At 42.1% G+C, this 22377-nt stretch overlaps 1 protein-coding gene across 4 annotated transcripts in view; it reads left to right on the forward strand.

Moving 5' to 3' along the window:
* The window catches only part of MYO16 (myosin XVI), a 597681-nt gene that overhangs the window by 533032 nt on the left and 42272 nt on the right, over positions 1 to 22377 (forward strand). For all 4 annotated transcript variants that reach the window (XM_070579270.1, XM_070579268.1, XM_070579272.1 and 1 more), the window contains exon 33: positions 21415 to 21573. In XM_070579270.1, coding sequence (XP_070435371.1) covers positions 21415 to 21573 — 159 coding nt within the window. The remainder of the gene's footprint in view (positions 1 to 21414; positions 21574 to 22377) is intronic.

Below are 22377 nucleotides of genomic sequence, written 5' to 3' on the forward strand. Positions count from 1 at the left end.
TTGCTTTACTCCTGTAAGTATCTAACCACGGGCTGCTTCATTCAGATGAGGTTGCCTTTGTGCCAAAGGCCCTGTTTTGGCAGATTCTCATAATAATGACAAAGAATGGAGTCGTCTTCCAATGATGGCTTTTCTAAAAAACCAGGATATTTCCCAATGTTCTGTATTTGGTGGAAGAATTACATTAATATGGAGCATCCTCTTTTTAAGGACATTGTAACTGGTCCCTTTAGTCGTGATGTCATTAACCCAAGGTAGATGGCAACTATTAACATCCTCACTTGACAGAGAAGGGAAACTACAAAAGGTTAAATACTTTCCTTAGGGTCAGGTGTTAGGGTTGGAATTAAAATTTTGACTTGTGATATAACATTTTATGTACTCATTAACCTGCTCTTTCTCCTAAAGAGAATACATGAATATGGTAGCTGTCATCATTTGATTAGGAAAATTACTTTAGGTACAAAAACTCTAGAAAATCTAGAAAGCAAACTGAATAAGTGAAAAGTAGGTCAAGGCTAAGAATACTTAGCAAATGAATGAATAACTTACTCTCTATTTATTCTTCAGACAAATAAGCTAATTGTTCATTTAGCTAACAATTTCTTCTTAATTATAGGCCGTTAATAAATGAAATTGTGCTTGTAAATGAAATTGCGCTTGTAAGTAGGAGAATTTTGAATTTCACAAATCATATGTTTCATTCTAAGGACCAAAGTGGAATCTAAGAGAAAAACATTTAATGAACAAATTAATATTTGCTTTTAGAACTCAAAGTTTACTAAAACCTTATAAACCTCATTTTATTGTAGATAGGAATTGGGTGAGTTCTTCTTGACTCTATTCAAGAAAGCAAAAGTAATGAATTTCTGGACAGGCCTCATCATTTAGAAATCCTTAAGTCCAGGACTCAGAGCATCCTGAGAATTATAGCGAGGCCTCCAGGCATAGTGCAGGAAGTTGCTAATTATAGTTCCCTATGGTGGCCTTAACCAGGACTATTTGAGAACACATATCAAAACCTCAAGTACGACCTTGTTAATTCAACTCTAAAATTATAAAACATCTATTTTTCTACTGTGGGCTTTTACAAAACACTTTTTAATTTGAAAAGATTGGTTTGAGCCACTTATGACTTTCTCATAAATACATGAATTGGCAACTTCTGCCCCAGCACAGTAGCTGTAATAACAGAAAACTTAGCATTATGAGACCAGGTCATCCCCACACACCAGGTGACAGGAGTCCCAGCTCTGCGCTTGAGAGCTGTGTGATTCCTGATGGTCTGTGATGTGGGAAATAAGTTTACAAATTGCACGACATGTTCTCATGGGATCATACGGGTTATCCTTTCAGAATGTAACAGGGGCTAAAGATAAGATGTGGGAGAAAAAAAAATCTTAATGCTGGAGCTAAGCCCTGGAGCTGCTTATATGATTATTAAGGTTTACACAGTTTGATCCTGAAACCAGTAATCCATTTCCTTCTGAATGGATCAAATGCCTGTTATTAACGATTTATTATAATCTTGGGACTTCTTCCTTTTAACGTTTTAAATTTTCTACTTTACCTTCTTTATGTTTAAAGATATTCTTATTTTCACTTGAAATAGGTTTCTTACCGAATAATCCAGTGGGTGGCTAAGTCAGCCTCAAGGCTCCTAAATTAATTACAGCTCATTTCTCTCTTCTGGTTGATATGTGGGGAACTCATACTGCAAATTTTGCAGAAGGTTTCAAAATATTCCCCTCGCTTCTTTGGAAAGTGATCTCGAGGAGACTAAACTGCTCGTTGTTACCCTGCTATAGGTATTTCCAGTGAAAAAAAAATGGACGGTGAGTTGTGCATGGGAAATGAGGTCTTTTAATGTGTAATTACCCCATTGCTACTCCATAGACTTAGCTGTAGCATTTCATAAATATTATGATCCTCAAAACAGTTCATTTTCTATAGATTGTTGGATATTCAAATGAGGCATACAGAGTCACACAAATTCTACGAGTCCAAGATGCTTGTGTAGACCATATGTGGCTGTGCAGATGAAAGATGTGGCTGCAGCCTGGGAGGAATAAAATTAGGAACAAGTAACTATAGTGCTTACTTGCCCCAGGCATTGTTTTAATAACTGTTTAATTCTTACAAGACTAAGAAGTATCTGCTACTATTATCCCCATTTTACAGACGGGAAAGCTAAGTCACAGAGAGATTAATCCAGTTGCTCAAAGTCACCCTGCTTGTGAGAGATAGGGGATGCCTTGAACGCAGTAATCCTGTCACCAGAGGGACACCTACAGAATGGTGCCTAGGACAGGAGTGAAAAAAAAACCAAAGAGGATAAAGTTTTAAAAATTCATATTTGCTCACCTGAGGTGCAACAAGTAAGAGAGTCATACAGTTTGGATGGAGAAAACTGTTCTGTAAACTCAAAAATGCCAAACATACTTCACAGCTCGTAAGAGTACATATGTATAATTTTGAAATACCATATGGGGGCCACTTGGCCCTTAAAATTAAGAATGACTAAATGTTTAATTGTCTATGCCTTTCTAGATACAATTATCCCATTCATTCACAAAATGTTTTTTTTATCAGGAGTCATAATGTGACTAATATTATTGTGCTAATTATTTCCGCTTGCTTAGTTTCAAGATTTTGAGACCTAATTCAAATGAAGGAGGAGATTCATTGGCTTGTTTAGGCCACTAGGGCGCTCCATTGCTCCAAATGGCATCACGGCGTCTGGCTGAGTTTATCTAGAACGTGAAATAAAATGAGCATGTTATTCTTCACTTATTGAAAGAGATCAGAATGATAGGACATTGACAAAAATGCAGTACGCCTCAGAAATCTGGAGGAGAAAGTGGAGGGGAGCCAGGCTGAATTAAGGAAAAGTCTGATTTGCAGAATATTTTTACAAAAAATTGTTTCATTATTTTCTGCTACTGTACATCCTTGGTTTTTAAGATATAAACAGGTAGATAAAAATGATGTCAACAAAAATAATGTACAATATTTCTTTTCATATAGAAGGTTGTTATTAAATACTTATCTGATGAAAAATCTACCTGAAAAAAATCAGTTTCAGATATAAACATTTTTGATAGATTTAGCCCTTCTGGCATTTTTACTTAATAAGAACCACTCAAGCCAAATGGAAATTACTGTTAATTATAAATGTTTTATATTATTGCATAAATTCCAAATAAGAGTATTTTGAGTTTTTAAATCAGAGTGTTATATAAGCAAATTTTTACAAGATGATATTTTTATTCCATGAGGCCATTTGTTTCAAAAGAAATTCTTTTTTAAAGTTGACCCTATGGAAAATTTCAAACATGTACAGAAGTGGAAAGAATACATTAATGAGCTCTCACCATGGCCGGTCCTGGTTTATCTCCTTTCCCTCCCAGTTTCCTCCTCTGCTACTGGATTATTTTGAAGTACATCCTAATGTCAGATCAATTTATTAATAAATATTATAAATATTCTATTATAGAAGTCCTTTAAGAGAAATAAAAGATTCATTCTTAAGTCATTTTTGTTATACAGACCAGTCGATCCCTTCAGCCTTCCGCAACAGGAGACTGCCACTCAAGACAGAAGCCTGCTTCTGGAAATCAGGGCATCATTTTTCATGACATAAACAAAATAATTCTCAGGGGTTAGCTTTCCACCAAAACAACACCAGCCTGTAAGATCTTCTACGTGGACTTTGACGACAGCCCCTGACGTGGGTGCGGGTGACCCCTTCTAGTACAAAAAAGGTGTGGATTTCCAAATATGGCATCCAAACAGAACTAGGTGTGAAAGATCAGTGTTCCAAAAGACATACAGTTGCATCTTAAATCAATATATTATGAGGTTTAGACACTTCTTTGCCAGATTTAAGTACAGTTGCTTATACATTGTTTAGTAACAAGAAGAATGCTTTAAAATCACTGTCATATCACAGATTACTGGCAGAAATCTGTGACTTACTCAAGGACAGTGTTTGTAAATTGCCACTCTGCTCCTTGTGTTTGAAACAGAAGTTTCGACACTATCTTAAGTTAATCCCTGACGCATTCTAATGAGGTCACAGGATAAGAAATTGGTGGGCCTTATGCAAATCTCAACATGACATCCCGTAGGCTTCTTGCCTATACTCAGGCTGTTTTAGTACTTTATCCTGTGCAGAGCTGTTAATCTTTCTCACTCCCCACACACAGGCTTTCTCTCTCTGGTGATTTGTTTGTAGGGGTTGGTGGCCTGAGGCTTCATGAAAATTATAAAGGGCGTGGACAGAACAAGTACATAGTTTACTGATGTGTTACTGTCTGCATTCCTGCCTCCCATAAAAATCTCCCTCCCGTGAAAGTAAGGCATTCCTCTGCATTCTGGAACCACTTTGAATCAACACTAAATTTCCCTCATTTTCCAAATGAGTAAGTCCTTTGGGAAGACGAGCTTAACGTCCCCAGAGAAGCAAGTTCCCCGTTTATCACTAAGTGGATATTAGGCAAGGACAAGCTGTGTAAAGTTTCTTCCCTTGCCATGCCAATGAACCCAAGCTTTGACATAAGGAGACTATATCTCTCTGTGAGAAAAGGACTTTTTTTTTATCAAGTTCGTGGCCCTTCTGCAGTAACGCAGAGGATCTGTGTTTAGGACTTGCAGCCATACGTTGCAGTGCTTCCAATGCCCCAAATGCCCAATAGAAATAACACATAGTTCATCTCCACTTAGAAATATGCTTTCGATGTTGGTAAATTGATCAGTAGCCAAACTTACCTATGTTAAGAGCATAAAGTTCTTTGTCCTCTGTATTAATTGGACATCTTTTTAAAAAATGCCTAATGTTTGTTGTGAATGTTTGTGATATTTGCTCACAATTTACAGTGTCTGCTCTCTATAATGCCCAAGAATTTACCCAGGGAAATTGTGCAACCAAGGGCCTGTAAACTGGACTTGCATTAACTTGTAGGGCTGACTCCCTTATAGTCATCCAATAAGTATTTGCTTAATGTAAGCCCAGGGCTTGCTCATGGGAATCCAAAAAAGCAAGAGCGAGCTCTGAGGTTGCTCCTGCCCTCTCACAGACTGTGTGGGAGGCAGACGGGGCCACCCAATTTCAATGAGTGAAATTCTAGGAGAAGGGAGAGGCTTTAGCCTGGAGTCATAAACCATTGATGGGTCCACAGCTGAGCTCCAAGTGGCCTGCTAACCCTGGGGGTTTGCTTGGACCTTGTTTGAGGAAGAGGCACAAAATGTCAGTGACCTGGGAAAGGTGAAGGACCACTGCCACAAGATGTGCCCACGGGTGTGGGTAGTGGCCCAGAAGAGGGGTGAGTTTCTGCCGCAGAGTCTAGGAAAGCCAGCCACCCGCTGGGCTGACTGACAGGCGAGCAGGAAGAGCGTAGAGGAAGAGTAGTGATGGAGTTCTGGGTGCCGAGGTGGGACCATCGGCCTGGCAGCCAGAAGAAGCAATGTGTGGTGAGACATGCACGTTCAGGGCACATGGTCCTTTTAGAATATCGCCACAAATGTTGAAGGACAAGGAAAGACAACAGAAGGCACTGCTTGCCTTGCATGGAATCATAGCAAGATCAGGGTGCCACCTGGAAACTTCCTGACAAGGCCTTGAATTATCTCCATTGTTTCTCTTCTTCATGCGGGAATTGAACACTAATTCTCAGGATCTCTCCGACAAAGAGTGCAGAGAGCCAGAGGAGGAAAATGAACTGAAATGATAGTAGCAAGTCTAGGTATGTGATTTCACACAAGGGGAGATACTCAGAAATGCAATGGAACATTTGTTAATGGTATTCTGTTAATAATGTTGATAAGTAATATTTGTAAGTGGCTTTTTCTTGTTGGCCAATCTCGGTAACGTCTCTCTCCCTGCTGGATCCTTGCCTCTGTGTGAGGTGAGGGAAGCAGGGGTTAGCATCCCCATTTACTAATGAGTAATCTGAGACTTTGAGAGATTAAGAGATTTTCCTATAGTCACAGAAACTAATCGGTCCCAGAGTCAGGAATCAAACACGTCTCCTTTCTCCCAACCCCTGGATTCTTTCTCTTACGCCATTCTCAGTATCCGAAAACAATTAAAATTTTAGAATGACACAGAGTCCCTGTCTCAGAAAAGAATTCCCTTCTGAGGTTAAACATAAACTCATTACCAGGAAAGAAGGAGGTAGATAAAGCTTTTTTACCTGTCATAAATGTTCCTGAGGGACATCCGTGCATGGCTTTTAAGCTGAGAGGATATTCTTTTCGTGTATCTCCACCTGTTCCTCCTCTTGTCCTCACCGTCTCTACTTCTGCTCACCTGTCCCACAGTGTGTCCTCACAGCACACAAGAGGCACCAGGATAATTCCTTACATTCAAAACGATGTGTCCTTATTTTCTATCTCCCTTTATTTTAGTCTCTCTAAGGTTTTGCTTGGGAACTGAGTTTGTAATTACTGATAAACAAACACACACTGAAGTTGTATTCACTTGCAAAATGCTCATTTTTCCTTAAGGAAGCATTTACCTCTGTAGGATATGGGCTCCAACCTTATTAATGGGGTGTCAGAGGCCCGGCAGGACCAGCCAGAGAGTAAAGGTGTCGTCACTTGTCACCTTGTCCCAGGGACGATGCTAAGAGCTGCACAGACAGTCAGCAGGGACTTTCAACAGCCACCGTGATGGGGACAGGAAAAAGACACACACTCAAAAAAGCCCTCATCATGTGTCTCTATAGCAACTTTATAAAAAAAGAAAAGCCAGAAATTCATGATTTTCTAAATTATGTGAATATAGAAACAAAGATATAGATAATGGCAACGTTAGAAACATAGCTGAATAAAAACCTAAAACATAGCACACAACCTCCTGTGTGCTGTGAGGCCCTGACACTAGAGTCAGCCCACACTCAGAGCCCCTCAATAAACATTTGTTGGGGGAATATTAAAATCATAGGTCTCGTGACCCTGGTACTTCCACTAGGCCATGCCGCTTTGTTATTCTTTGAAACCCAGGAGCAAAACCAGTGGAGAGCTGTGACAATTAAATATTTACATAAATCTGATCAAAGTTACCATTTGAATAGTATGCATTATCTTGGGAAATTACCTTAACGTGTTGGCTGTAAATCTACAACCACTAGCATGCCAGTCAGACCAGAGGGATGTATCTCCCGTAAATAGTGCATCACTTTTGAGATGAGCCAACCGCAGCAGAGAAGCCATCACAACCAAGATGTTCTGTAATGCACCACCAGTGGGAGTGGAATCCATTGTACCTGGGATTCTGAAAAAAAGGCAGTCTTTTCAGGAGTGGATTATCTTTCATAACCAGTAAATATTGTTCATACTATCAACCCGTTAAAGCAAGCAGCTATTGTGTATTATGGTTCTCTATACTGGATTGTGAATTAAACTCCCACTGGGGGCTCCAGAGAGAAACCCAGTGCTTTATCCTCTAAGCCACTCAGCTGCTCTCCTTAAGCAAGTTAATAAAGACCTTCCTGACTATCTGCATCTCATTATTGCCACATAATACAATATCCTGGGGTTTTCTTCCTTTTGTGAAGAAATGCTTAGAAGCGACGTGGTGTGTGGAATGTTTTCCTAGAGATGGACTGGACTGGTGCCATGTTCTCTCCCTCCTTAAGAGTATTGGAAGACAAAAACCTATTTCCTAATTACCTACCAGTGTTTAGGTCCTTTATACCTACTTGAATCATTTTTATGATTAATCCTCAGATTAGCCTAGAGAATTTTACACCACCCGAGAGCTGGCTATATTCACTGTCACTTTACCCAGTGCTCCATTCCATGAGTCTCCATCAGTCACCTGGTATCCACTGTGCAAAGCTTCTCAGGCCTTTTTCTACTCTGGTTTTTACTTCTTTCTTCTTCTGGCTACTGTACCTTTGCAGTTACTGGCCAATTGCCATTCAATAATACATGTTAATTATAATAAGACAATAAACAACAATATTGTTCATTGTGCTCCCCACGAAGATGAGTAGGTCCTAAAATATGCAGGGCCCAAACCATGACAGGCAGGAGCTAGATCCGAGATTACCAAGATTTACAATGCTGCACTCACTGAACCATGACACCTGGGAATTTGTGCGGTACCTAAAGTCTCTGAAAAACCTACAAAAGAGCTTCCTCACACCCAAAACTCTGGCTCATAATGAAACATACTCTTCCAAAAGACGTGTTTGCTTTAAAAAAAGGAAGAACTGACATATACTCAGTGAGTATATCAGGGTATTTCCCAGGCAAATACGCATGTTTTGGATTTTAGTTCTATTATTCTCCTTTGCTTTGGTAAGATGGGTGATCCAGGAAGAAGTGAGGGAGAGAGAGAAGACTTGGGCAAAGCAATGGGGAAAACTATCGACACCCAGGCATTTCCATGTTACCAAAAAGCAAGACAAAGCTCGCAGCCATGAAATGGCTTCCTGAAGTCACATGCATTTGTTGAAGTTACTTTTGCTCAATTCCAGTTCTCTGATGAGATCACCAACCAGATAGGGCCCAGGTGGTTTCAACAGCAGGATGGAGGGGACATCTAGGAGTAAAGCAACTAATTTAAAGTAGGGAAGCCTCCGTAACACTTCTACTAGTTCACACATCCTTTCCTGGGCAAACAACTAATGTCCAGCATCAGATCCTCTAGAGCAAAAGAGGATTGATTGATTGATTGATTTTCATGAGAATTGTGTTGACTCTATCTTGTCTTTTGATATTTAACCACTTTATATATAACTAGTAATAAAGTTCCTCTTGGATTTTTAATAGATAAATTGCTTTAAGAATAACTACTTCAGTCCTTGAGAAAAATGTAATCTACATTGCTCCATTTCAGGGACATTAGCTTGCACTCGAGTCTCACAGCATGCTGTTCTCGTGCCTTCTGGCCATCCCCATCTCCACCACATAAACCGTAGCACAACTAGAGAGGTGGTTGAATCACTGACGTGTCATACAGGACAGTAAAACCCTAATTGTCAGCATTAATTTCACTGGTGTAGGTGCAGCCATGCGGGGGGTCTCCTCCATTCGCTTCCCCAGACTTGAAATCATGTCTGATTTACAGAGGCTGGTACAGTGACTCAGGACAGAGGCCCTGTGCTTGTGTAGGGTGATGAGGGATCGTGAAAATGTCCTTTTAATCTGATGATCATTAGAAAAACCCAGCGAGATGGTCCACCTGCTAATCAGAGAGAATTTCCATTTCTGTGGAGATTCAATCCATCCTAGGAACCCTCTGTAATGATTTTAGAAAAATATGCCATTTTTGAGATAATACAGTGATTCTATGACATGGCTCCAAGACATGTGCCTCTTTTCAGGGCTTGAAAGGTCAGAGGTTAACTTCAGGCAGAGTGATTAATCTAGCAATAATATTTTGTATTTCTGTTTGCTAGTGCCTCAAGTTTTCCAAGAGGTTTGGAAAAATCATTAAAAAAGAAGGCGCAAGATTCACTCATTTATTCGTTTATTCAGAAATGCGTTGAGGATCTATTTTGTGCCAGGATTATGTTAAGTTGTATGGATTTTAAAAATAAAATGAGAGGTCTGCTCATAAGCAGCTCACAGCAGAGAAACAAGAGAAATCCAGTGTGTGCAGGCAGCGAGAAACACATTTTACGTGAAGATACTATTCAGGTTTCACAAAGCGCGACTTACTTTTAATGCCTGTGAAACACTGCATTTTTATTCAATTCATTCTACTCTTTTTCATTTTTAAATGTTTATCGTGGCCCATTAAATTGATTTTACAGCCTATAAATATGTCCTTTGAAACACTGGTCTAGAAGGAAGGATTTATATGGAAGGATTGGGGAGAAGAGACGAAAGCAACCGGACAGAGAGCAGCAGCGTGCAAGGAGACCCTCCCTCCTGCTGGCCCCCGTGTGTGCTCCAGCCTGCACTCAGTGATTCCAGGGCATGAGGACAGAATCAGGTTGCATTTGGGAATAACTACACCAGGCTACTTGGAAAAGATTTTTCTATGTTCACTGACGTGTAAACATATGTACTTTCAAAAGGATGTATGAGAAATGATTAGTTGTGGGGCATATGGGAAGTGGAGCAACACCACCGGGTGGCCATTTGGTGGTTTCTTCCTGTGTTACGGGTGAAATAAGAACCCACTTGAGACACAGGTTAGCCTTTCCTGCACTGTCTCAGCTGTTCATCCTTCCTGAGTCACTGACATCTACCCTGAGATTTGTCACTGTCACGGCTCAAGGGAAAGTCAGTCACATGCGCATGCGGTTTGGAGGCAGGAGGAATTAGTCTTTCCCACCAATCTTCCTCCTCCGGTGAAGGACGCAATCACCAGAGCCATCAAAGAAACAGTCCATGTGGCCTGCAGAGAATTTTGACAAGAATTTATGTCTACATGGATATTTTTAATTTATTATTTCAGACCTCGGAGCTGCTAGCGAGTAGCCAGCCCATGGGGGCAGGTGGGGCTGGTGCAGGGCACCACCATACCATTGTTACAGTATCGAAATATCTCTGTGCCAGTTGGAAATGACTGCTGTGCTGAGCCCTCCGCGGTGACCAAGTCCATCCACTGCCTTGGCCGTCCTGGCCCCAGGCCTGCCCAGTTTCTTGGTCAAATGTTGACAGGGCAAGAACTTAATAAGATGTGTGGCTCCCGTCTGTTCTGGTTGGTCCTGGCCTGTGCTCTTTGGGTCATTAAATATTTTCGGTGGGTAAATTATGTGATCAGCTCTGAACAAGAATTTTGAAAAGGCTCAGCACAGACCACTGCTTTTTGTTTTTTAAGTTTTGCTGATTTTACTGGTGCTCTCTGAGCTGACCCGCTCACTGCAAAAGCATCAGTGAAATTAATGCTGACAGTTAGAGGTTTATTGTCCTGTATGACACGACAGTGATTCAGCCACATCTCTAGTTGTGTTGGGGTTTTTGTGGTGGAGATAGGGGTGGCCAGAAGGCACTAGAACAGGAGTGTTGAGACTGGAGCACAATCTAGTGCCCCTAAAATTGTCCAACCATAGATTATATTTTTCTAAAGGACTGAAGTAGTTATTCTTAAAGCCATTTATCCATTAAAAATCCAAGAGCGACTCTATTACTAGCTATCTATAAAGCTGATTAAATACAAAGACATAAAATAGAGTCAGTACAATTTTCATGGAAATAAGTAAATAAATAAATAGTCTTTTATCCTAAAGGGATCTGCTTCTGGGCATTGGTTGTTTACTTGAGAAAGGAAGTGGGAACTGGTCAAAGTGTTCTGGGGGCTCCCCTGTGTTGTTTTTTTCAGATGACAGGCATCACTAGCTTACCATCCACGTGACACCATGTAGGTGTCACAAATACTAAATTCTCCCCGTAAAGGAGCGGGAGCATCGCCCGCTCTACCTTTGCTTTCTGGAGAAAGCATTTACCTAAACTGAAGCCTACACTGCCGAGACTGGCAGTGCTGCTCTGCAGGCGATGCAGTCCAGGACTCCTGGGTTTACTTTACCACCTGGCATGTAGGAAATGTGAAAACAACAGCAACATAAATAACCTCATGACCTAGGAAATTCTACATGAGGAACGGGTCTCCGGGCCCAGCAGGCCTGTTGTTTAGGTGTGCACATTCAGCTAATTACAGGAAAGGCAAGCTACCCAAGTGCAGGCAGAGGAAAGCAATTGACATGATTTTTTTCCTATTATGGCAGGGACAGAATAGATGGGCACAAAAGGATCCAGTTAGTTAAATTTAGAAGAAAATTGGCACGGCATAATTTTCTGTGCATTTTTGGGTTCTGAAAACCTTATTTATACTGACAGTCATTTTTTAGCTTTACTATCAATACATTCTTCCCGTGCTCAGCACATATGTTGTTGAAGATATCACTGTATTTCCTGCTTCAGTTGGTGTTTTCAAGCGCAAATCCTCTCCTTAGGCTTGGCAGGGGAGTGGGTGGCAAGAGCTAAGAGGAGGGGACAAGGAAGCTTCTCCATTCTACCCTACTTAACCCAGAGGCTATGTGTTTGTAGCACTTTCTGCCACAGCAGGATGCTTAGAATACAAGTTCAAGAGGAATTCTGATCTCCTCAAGAGTGGCTATGCCATAGGGATTATTAAAAAGGAGGAATAAATGCGGGGGTCCAGCTCCAGCCTTTTAAGGTTATAGCATGTCGGATACGTGTCAGGTAATCATATTTTCTCAACCCACCCATCCTTTCCAATCGCTGCAGTGTTATATTTTTCTGTTTCTTAAGTCATCAGTTCTTACAGAAATGTAACTGTGGTGGAACACAGCTGTATCAGAAGCGTGATCACAGGGGAAGCCAGGGCTCTGTGCTCAGTTATCAGTTGCTACTAGACACTGAAGTCCTCTTTCGATACATTTCTGCAACTATTAGCAAAGGGATGGTGAAGTCTAATTCACATGGTGTAGGGTCAATTAGACTTGTGTTGTTCAAAACATACGCAAATCCAGTGTGTACCCTTCGTGAGCATGCGCATCTCCTCTTTAGTAACACAGCACTCTGCTCACATCTTGTCCCTTGTTACACGCCCAACGGGTGAAATCCCTTGTCTTATTTAAGTTTAGGATCAGCCACTGTGTCTGTGTGAATCCTCACACTTGACATTTGTCTTTCTCTGAGGCAATATGCGAAATGTTTGTTTATGCTATCATGTATAAGAAAAAAAGTTTAATTCACTGCCTAGAAGCTTGTTCTAGCAGAAGGCGGGGGCACGTGGGAGAGCTTTATAAGGCCTTATTTGTATTTCTTCCTCATGTCCAATGATAGATTTTAGAAAAATCGGAGATTTAAAAGGCATTTTTCTTTGTAACACAGACCAGATTTGGTTAACACAGACTAGACGCCGATTTCAGGTCTAAGAGATCCAATCCAAATTTAATTACACACCATCTATGTGTATCTGGAAGCACAGTCTAGCTGTAACTTCTAAATTTCAGAAACAAGAAGTTGAGAAGAAGCAGGACCACGCCAGACAACTCTCTCAGCATTTGTACTTTTCCTTAAAATCAAATAGGAAAAAACAAGCACAGTCCCTCCCTGCAGTAGCCTTTCTGAAGAGGAATTTTCCTATAGAGTTGCAGAATGAATTATAGCGAGCATGAGTAATGAGTTTAAAATGTATTTTCACATTTTTTATGCCTTGCATAGCACTCTTGGTATTAAATCAGCCCAACAGCTATAGTTTGTTTTTCTCCTGTGTTACTGAAACCTGGATTTTATCTCATACATTTCCAAAATATACTCTAAAATTATCTCAAGTTAAGGTAACTAAGAGAGAAATGATGTTTTAATGCTTTCTTCTTAAAGAAACACTCCGTTGCTCATTCCTTCCTGATTCTCCTTGACCTTTCTGTGGCATTTGGTCCTGTCAGACTCCCTCTGCCATGTGAAGCTCTTCCCTCTGCCCCACCTTGCTCCCCAGCCCCATGTGCCCCCCCTCCAAGCCCTCTCTGGCCTGTCTAGATCCACTATCACTTCTGCTTAGCCTTCTGACCTTGCTCGTAGGAACATCACTTTCCTGGAAGAAATCCTCCCTACTGAGAAATTCTTAGGTCTCTCCTAGACATTTTCTTTTCAGTCCTATTAAATGCTCTTGTTCAAATAACTGTCACTCAGTTTAATCCTTGTGTATGTGGCTGTCACTTCAAAGTCAACATGCGCAGCCTCAAACTCATTCTCCCCTCTGGTCCCTAGCTGGTCCTGATTTACTCCTGGTCCCTCTGCTCAAACGGTCTTTAACTCAGCTGACTCCCTCACTGCCCATTTCTTCTGTCACCGCCTGAGGCTAAACCCTCGCCCTTTTTTTGCTTCTAGTCTCTCCTCGAAGCTAACCCAGCTGTACACTTTGTTTGCTAGATTAATAACATTTTAAAAATAGTCTTCTTCATGTCGTGCCCTTACTCAGAAGACTTGCGGGAACCCACTCTCGTGATGCTGCATAAGCTCCAAACGCCTCCCACTTCCCAGGGGCAGCGCTGTGGGCAGAGCCAGCCTCCTCTCGCTCTCCCGCGCACTCAGCTCTGATTCTGCTGCTTAACACTTTCTGCTTCCTTTCCCTCCTCCTCTCCACTTTCTGTCCATGCTTCGGAATCCAGTGTTTTCTTCTCCTGCCCACACCCCAAAGGCCCACCTAGCTGCTGCACCCCCACCCCCCACTCTCCTGTGGATTCCAGGGGCATTTTGCGCAGCTTTCATTTCAGCCCCTGGTCTTCTGCTGCCTTAACATTTGCATCGAAGGCACCCTGAAGGCGAAGGTAATCACCCTTTGAGCTGAGTCACCACCTAGAAGCCTGAGAAAGGGCACCCGTTAGCATGCACCCCACATGTCCCTCCCACATGGGTTGACGTTTTCTGTGTTGAAGGCGTTAACACACAAAAACAGCCAACATTAACTCAACTGAGTAGGATGAGAATCCCACAGTGACTATTCCAGATTATTCATTCCTAAATCCCCCAAGATAGTTTACAGTCATCTGTGCTTTTTCTTCTTGTACTTATCAATTGGTACCATACATTCCTGTCACTTATTGTGTCTTATCACTCCTCTAGAATGTAAGCGTTTGAGCGATCATTTCTTTTAGATATATGTTTCTAAAAGCTCACAGCTAAATCTTGGCATCCAATTTGGACTTTGTAGGGCTTGATAGATACTTGTTGAATTAATGCAGGAATCTCCCAGTTTGGAAGAGCAGTGTGGTCGTCTCATTTCTCACCACTCTTTCCTTCTACATCCAGCTCTCACGCGCCCCCTGGAGGGGCCACCAACTCAAGGACATCTCACTCTTTCCTGGGGATGGACCCACCACTATGGCCTTTGCCCCGTTTTTTCCAGCTGTTGATTTGGTGTGAGCACTTGTCGCGGTCACTCATTATACCCGCCATGTTTCCCTAGCTCATCCAAACTTATTCAAGAAAGCTTCTCTCTTCCTGGTAAGAAGTTTCTCTCCTCTCCTGAGGAATCTGCATTCTTTCCTTAGCTTCCATCTCACCTCTACTCTCCCCCAACAAAATCCTGCCTCCATTTCTTCTTCTAGACACATTGCCTCACAGGAATTTATTGACACCTCTCCTATCTGGGTAAACTTGCAAAATAGTCCTGTGACTAGGGCGGAGTTAGGATTCTCCCTAATTCCTGAGGACATTGCCCTGAGGGTCTGTGTGAAACAACACCCACCATCAAACAGAGGCTATGTTGCCCTGTAGCCTTGTTCTGTGATTTCTCACCTGTTCTTCTCCCAGTGAGTGTGGACTCCCCAGGGGCAAGGATTTGATCAGACAGATTTCTGCTAGATCTCTCTATGCCTGGGACAGGTTCCATTTTTTCCAGACATTGAAGCTTATATAATTAGGGTCCAGGGAGTTCAGGCTTCTTTAAGAAAAAGAATAAAAATGACAAAAATTTAGGGAGTAAAGTGAACATTTATTTAAAATTAGAATATAAGTCAGAGCAAAGTGTGTGTTTACAAAAACTGCCAGGTACACAGGAGTTAACTGCATTCATTGCCTTGCAAGTGGCTTTTGCAAGAAGGGGTGGGGTCTGGAACCTCCACTCACTTGACTCCTGGTCAGCCTCCCTCTTTCACCTCCAGCCACCAAGATTGCAGAGCCAACACTTACCAAATTGATTGCAATTTCCTGGTATCAGAAATTATAAGGCCATGTAAAGCAAGATTTTAAAAAATGAAATATGTATGAACCTTGCAGATTGGTAGAACAATAATGAAAGCATTATTAATGATATTTAGTAGGACAGTAGTGAAAATGTGAATCTCACACCGTGGGTGAGGAATACATTTAAATATCTCCAAGTCCTTTCTCCCACAGTTAACACTCAGGCGGGAAGCAAACAGCTCTGGCCCTTTGAATAGGTAGAAAAGTTTCACCTCCCACAATGTGAAATTTTCCTTACCTTATAATTTTGAATAAGTAGTGATTAGAACTCAAAGGCGTGTTATTAACAATGGGAATCCTGTCATATGTTTCCAATAATCTCATGTAAATGGGGAAAAACTATTAATGTGATATGTGATTTCTCCGTAATCATTCACATGAATTTTTTAGTTAGTAAACTTGTCAATTATTTTAGTTACAAAAAGTGTAGCTCCTTTAAGAAAACAAAATTTCTATAGCAATTTGTTGTCATAATTCAATTATTATTCATTCTATTTTTCTCTTTCTTTCAACAAATATTTACTGAGGCCCTTCTGTGTGCAGGCACTGTTCTGAGCACCAACACTGCGCTTGAGCTCCTGGTGCCAACATTCTAGAGGGAGCAGACAGAAAATAAACCAATGAGGGAAAGGTAGTGTGTCATGCGGGAAGAAGGACGAGGCAGAAAAACTAAAGCAGGGAGTGGGGACGGAGACGGCCCTGGGTGGGGAGAGGGGAGCTGTTTTCTAGAAGGTGATCTAGAAGGTGGGCCCTTTCTGAGAGGGGAGGTTTGAGCGAAGCCTGGACAAGATGCAGGAACCCTGTGCTCTCCCCGGCAGAAGGATGCAGGGGCGGCCTGTGGCAAGGGGGCAGTTGGAAATGAGGAAGACCAGCAGGGAGGCAGGTCATGGAGGGTGTCTCAACCTCTGGAAGCCTTGGGACCTTAATCTGAACAAAATAAGAAAGGAGTAAAGAGCCTTAAGTGGAAAAATGGCATGATCTGACCCAGCTTATGTACGCCTGAAACCAATAGGATGTTGTATGTCAATTATTCTTCAATTAAAAAAGCAGAGTTCTCAACCTCAGCGCTATTGACATTCAGGGCCAGATGGTTCTTCGCCGTGGGGGGCTGTCCCGTGCCCTGCAGGGTGTTTTGCAGCATCCATGACCTCCGCTGGCTAGATGCCCGTGGCCCCCCCTTCCCCAGTGCGACAACCAAAAGTGTCTCTAGATGTTGCCAAATGTCCCCTGATGGGCAATGTCCCCTTCTATTGAAAACCGGCTTTCAGAGGATCACACCCACCTGATGTGATATTTTCGATATATCAAAACTAACGCAGGATTTTTTCTTTTTCTTATATTCACATTTAGAGATTTGCTAGAACTCTCTCACTAGACTAAGATTCAGCTTAAATGTGCCTATACTGCATACTTGTGTTTGATAATCATAGCCTCACGTAAAGGCCAAGACTTTATCTTTGAGTCAGATTCGTTGTGATTCATTTCTCCTGTACCTGTAAAAACAGCACCAGGCTGGGGTCACAGAGAAATCCCATTTACAGGCTAAAGGAAAACATCATGGGTATTTGACTCAACTAGGATTAGGAAGCGCCCAACCAGAGGATGCCACGAGCTACACAAACCACTGATTTCACAAGATGAGGAGATACAGAATGACGCAGACACACCTTGAATCATTGTTCAGGATTTCGCAGTACTCACTTCTCTACTTGTTTGCTTTGATTCATTGAGAGTCTCAAATATTTTCTTTTGGTGTGACTGACTTTTCTTTGCCTTCAAAATACTGATGGCCACTGCTTGGAGGCATGAACGGGCTTGATATTTTATTTGCCCTGTACTGTTCCTTTGAAAAGTCTCCATAAAGCATGCCTCTTGTACATGCACTTTTATAACTAAGACATCTCCAAACTTAATGCCAGTGTCCACTTGATTTTTTATTGTTGTGATTCCTTCAGTGCCCACCAACAGGATAATGGGTGTATTTTGACGAGGGACGTTGCAACCGTTTGTGCACTAACCTGACACTTTACAGCAAAATCAGATTATTGAGTTTCTGCAGTTGACAGTCATTGTGGCTGAATAGGGAAATTAACAAGTTGGGGCACAGATGCTTTTACGTGTTTGGATTTAACTTGGAGTAAGGGCGTTTATGAGCAGAGGCTGACACAGAATTTAGTAAGCCAAGAACCCCCTTGGTAATAGTCATGAATAAGGGTAGCTCCAAAGTGAGGACACCAACATTGATTTCACAACTCTGTTTCAGTGTCTAGGGTACAGTTTTCAACCTACAGCTCCCAATTCCTTACCACAAAGGCATAGATGATCAAATAAAGCCACAGAAAAGAAGCTGCCTTATGCTTTACATCAGCCAATGCACCAAGGAGGGCAGACTTTACACAGACGGGCCAAGTGTAGGAATGAGTGTGGGTGGACAGTGGAGTGCTATGTGCTTCAGTCTGGATCGAGCTGCAACACTGACTCATCGTGAAATGTTTGCACATAGATTAACCTTCCCGAGCCTCAATGACCTCATCTCGAAAATAGGCGTAATAGTGACAACTATTCGGAATTGTTGTGAAAACAAGGGCTAAGACAAGTCCCACATCTAGTGGGAGACTGGCGAGTAATAAACACTAAGGAGATGGTAATTGTTATAAGAGCAATGTGAATAATTATCATTAGGTTGGCCATTAATTCTTAAGTCTTATGTTAAGAAGGTCTTATTCCCTTATTCCAATCCAGAGCCATCCTTGAGTAGACATATGCTTTTAAGATAAAAGGATAGAGAAAATTTTAGTGGATAATGTAAGGATCACAGCCTTATTTATATGACAAATCTAAAAACATTTCTTGGCTATAATTTAACCTGCTGATTGGAAATATGAAAATACTTTATAAATTTCAAGAGCAAAGTTGGAGGTTTTGACTATAATTTAAATGCGTCAATTGTTTAAGAGAGAGAAATCAGTTATGAGGGAAGCTAGCATCAAATATTCGTACCAAGAGTCAACAAGTGTCTCAGGATTGAGTCTTGCACCAGCAGACGGAAGAGGACTGTCCCCGTCTACCCAGCATGGCACTTCTCACCTCATACCCTTTGGTACCTCCCATTGCACTGAAAACAAAACCTCACCTCCTGTCCAGTGGCCTCCCTCCCTGCCCTGGGCAATATGCCCGCTGCCCTTTCTCACCTGCCCTCTGCTTCCACGTGCCCGACTCATTAGGACGTTACTACCTGGCTCCTTGAAAAGGGTGAGCCCTTTCCTGCTTAGGGGCCTTCACACATGTGGGGAGGTCTCTTCCTACACAGCCGCTTCTTTCCCTCCTTCTTCTCTGAAGCCAAATGCAACCCCCCTGGATGTTTCCTTGCCCCACACTGCCTGAAAACCTCGGTTGCCCAGCCCCACTGCCCACCCAGCTGGCAGGCTCCCTCTTCCAGTCATCTGCTTGTTCTCTGTTGTCGATCATGTTCCCGAGAGGTTGGCTCCAAGCTGCCTGGCCCTTGTATTGGTTATTGTACCTCCCGCCCCTGGAGAGTGTCTGGCACATAATAGGCACTCAATTAACAACTGGATTAAAGAATTAAAAAACCATCTTAAAAGAAGTAAGAGCAGGTGACTGTCTGTGTCTTTAGACAGCTTTAAAATCAAACCTGTTTTCCCAATTTCCAGAAGATTGAAAAAAGGCAAATAATGTTCACTAATCTGAATAGCTCTTCTTTCAGTTCCAGCCTGTTGGCTGACTGCTCCTTGTCAAGAAGCAGGATGGTGAAGGTCACCTGAGCTCACTGTGGCCACTGCTCTCACGCGCGCTGGCTTGGCTGGAGGCTCTGCTTGTCTTCTAAGTGCAAGGAGTCAGGAGCTACAGTGGCTCAAAGTGAATCATTTCAATATGACTTTTCTGCCTGGTTGTCAAAGCCCTGCTCATTTTGCCTTCATTCTATCTCTCCAGCATCTTCTCCTGCTAAACCCTAGCACACCTTCCTGCCTGGCCAGACCAGCTGCTCTCTGATGTGTATGCTTTACTCCTAAACCAGCGGTCACTGCCATGCAGGTGATCTGAACAGGGATCCCCACGGTGGGTAGGAAGAGGCAGCGTTCATGAGAGGACAGGATATTCCAGGCAGAGGAATGCATACATGACAGCACTGAAACGCAAATCCATATGGAACATCCAGATAAATGCCTGTGGCCTCTAGGGCTATTTGAGTGTAAGTGTCAGGGCAAGTCTCAAGGGAGAGAATGTCCAGGAGGAAGAGTTAGAAAGGCTCACATCAGGACCAGCTGTGGGAGACAAGCTCTGGAGGGCTAGCTGGTCTTCTCCCTCCTTCCTCCCCTACTTGGGATCAGGGACATAAACTGTTCTGCTGCATGTAACGTCTAATCAAACAAATTATGCTAATTATCACTTCTGAATATTTGTTAACCTAAAACTTCAGAAAGGCTTAACTTAAAGACAGCCAGAATCCACTCTGTGCCAACAGACCAAGAGCAGAAGCAGCAGGCAGAGCCTTGGCGTTGAGCAAAATCCCCCAGGAGTTTGGAGCTTTTTTGAGGTCCCTAGGGAAGCGAGAGCCAATCCTAAGTACACCTGGCCAGTCTGAGCAGGGACCTGACTCCAGTGGGAGAGAGCCTGACTCAAATAGAGGGGGAGCCTGACTCAGGTAGGAGGAGAACCTGACTCAGGTGGAGGGGGAGCCTGACTCAGGTGGAGGGGGAGCCTGACTCAGGTGGAGGAGGAGCCTGACTCAGGTAGAGGGGGAGCCTGACTCAGGTAGAAGGGGAGCCTGACTCAGGTGGAGGGGGAGCCTGACTCAGGTAGAGGGGGAGCCTGACTCAGGTGGAGGGGGAGCCTGACTCAGGTAGGAGGAGAACCTGACTCAGGTGGAGGGGGAGCCTGACTCAGGTAGAGGGGGAGCCTGACTCAGGTGGAGGGGAGTCTGACACAGATGGAGGGGCAGGAGGAGGGGTGGAGAGGTCTGTGCCTGACACTGGATGGACAGTTGTGCCTGCTTTGCACACTCTGGTCACTTGCAGACCCTGCCTGAGGATAATGCAGTAATTATGGAGAAATCTCAATTAGACATAGTCCAAAGCCCAGCGTTCATTACATTTTACTTTATTAATCTCCACATAATTTAAAAAATCTTCATTGGCTCTTAATTTGGACCATGGCTTCTGTGTTCTTCTATGTCAAAGCACTGAATGTGGGACATGCAGTAAGCATTTAGGTAATTTTGCTAGTATATAGAATGTGGAAGTAGAGTTTTGAAGTTTAGCATTCCTAAATCGATAATAACACATTTTATAATAATGTTGAAAATATATTTCTTAGTTTTTTTCGTTGCTGTAAGATTGCCTCAGCTCTGCTTAATTTAATAATTCAGAAAACTCCGGAAACATGAACTTATTGCCACATTTGTTTTAGGAAATAGCCTTCTCCATGTTATAATAACAAGGATTTGGCGTCAAATGACATCAAAAGTTCTGTATAGATATGCTTGAAAATAATAAATTATGAAATTATCACCATTTAGTATTTCTTATTATGTTTAACAACGTTGTGCCGAAACTTGGTGAATATTTCGTAAGCCGTAGACTGGACTAGGGACTATTGTTATTATTTCAAATGTAATTAATATTTAATTTGATAAGTTGTACTATTTCCTTCTGCTATTTTATTCAATTTATTCTGTACATTTTATCAGAAAAGAGTAATCTTTTCTAAAATTTATTTTAGGTTTTGAAACTAACATGAACTTAACTACCCGAGAGGATCCTGGTACATCAGGAATTGCATCAGAGACTCAGGATAGAAATGCAAATAACCACGGAATTCAATTATCTAATTCACTCTCTAGTGCCATCACTGCTGAAAATGGAAATTCCATCTCAAATGGTAAGCACTTTCTAAACTCAGAAGTAAATAGACAAAAGTTTTAGGTTGTATCAACTTCGTAGGGAGAATGGATTTGAAACATAAAAATGAAGTAGGCTTAAAAATTGGAAAACGGACTATAAACTATGAAACATCACTATAGAGCACGTTGTCAACATATTGTTGGTTAAGTTAAAGAATCAAACTTGTGTTGGGCGCGAGCTGACTTTCAGAGATTTTTCTGGGGTGTTTGGTCTGCGGGAACCAGCATAAAGCCAGATTCATACTGAGCAGGAGGAGGCGAATGCTCTAAGAATATTTTTAATTAAAAGAATCTTCTTCTTATATCTAAAAAGTGTGAAGGAAAATAATATTGAAAGCGTGGTAAACACCACACTGGCTTTAAGTATTTAGTTTGAATGTATCAATGAATGTATCATTTAGAAACTGGCTTGACTATGTGTATCCAAAAACTGGCGAATAGTGGCGTAAACAGATAGCTTACTTCTCTCACAGGTGAAAGAAGCCCAGGGTTTCTGGTAATGGCTGCCAGGAAGATTCAGACCAATCTTCTTCTGAGAATATCCAGAAGAGCTGGACAAAACACTTTTTTGTTGTTGTTTATTTAATGTGATTAAAAGCACTGGAAAACTATCAAAACACTGAAATACTGAGAAGGGACTGAAGAAGGGTGGCGAAAACAATGGGAGCCAAGAAAGGAAGCTTACATTCTAGGCTTTTCTCTGAGGGATGTTCAGGACACTTGCCTAGTCCACAGAAGGCAGCTGAGAGGCCAGGCTGTGCTGCTGACGGTCTGCTAAGATT

Source organism: Equus przewalskii, chromosome 16, assembly GCF_037783145.1.
Source record: "Equus przewalskii isolate Varuska chromosome 16, EquPr2, whole genome shotgun sequence".
NCBI lineage: Eukaryota > Metazoa > Chordata > Mammalia > Perissodactyla > Equidae > Equus > Equus przewalskii.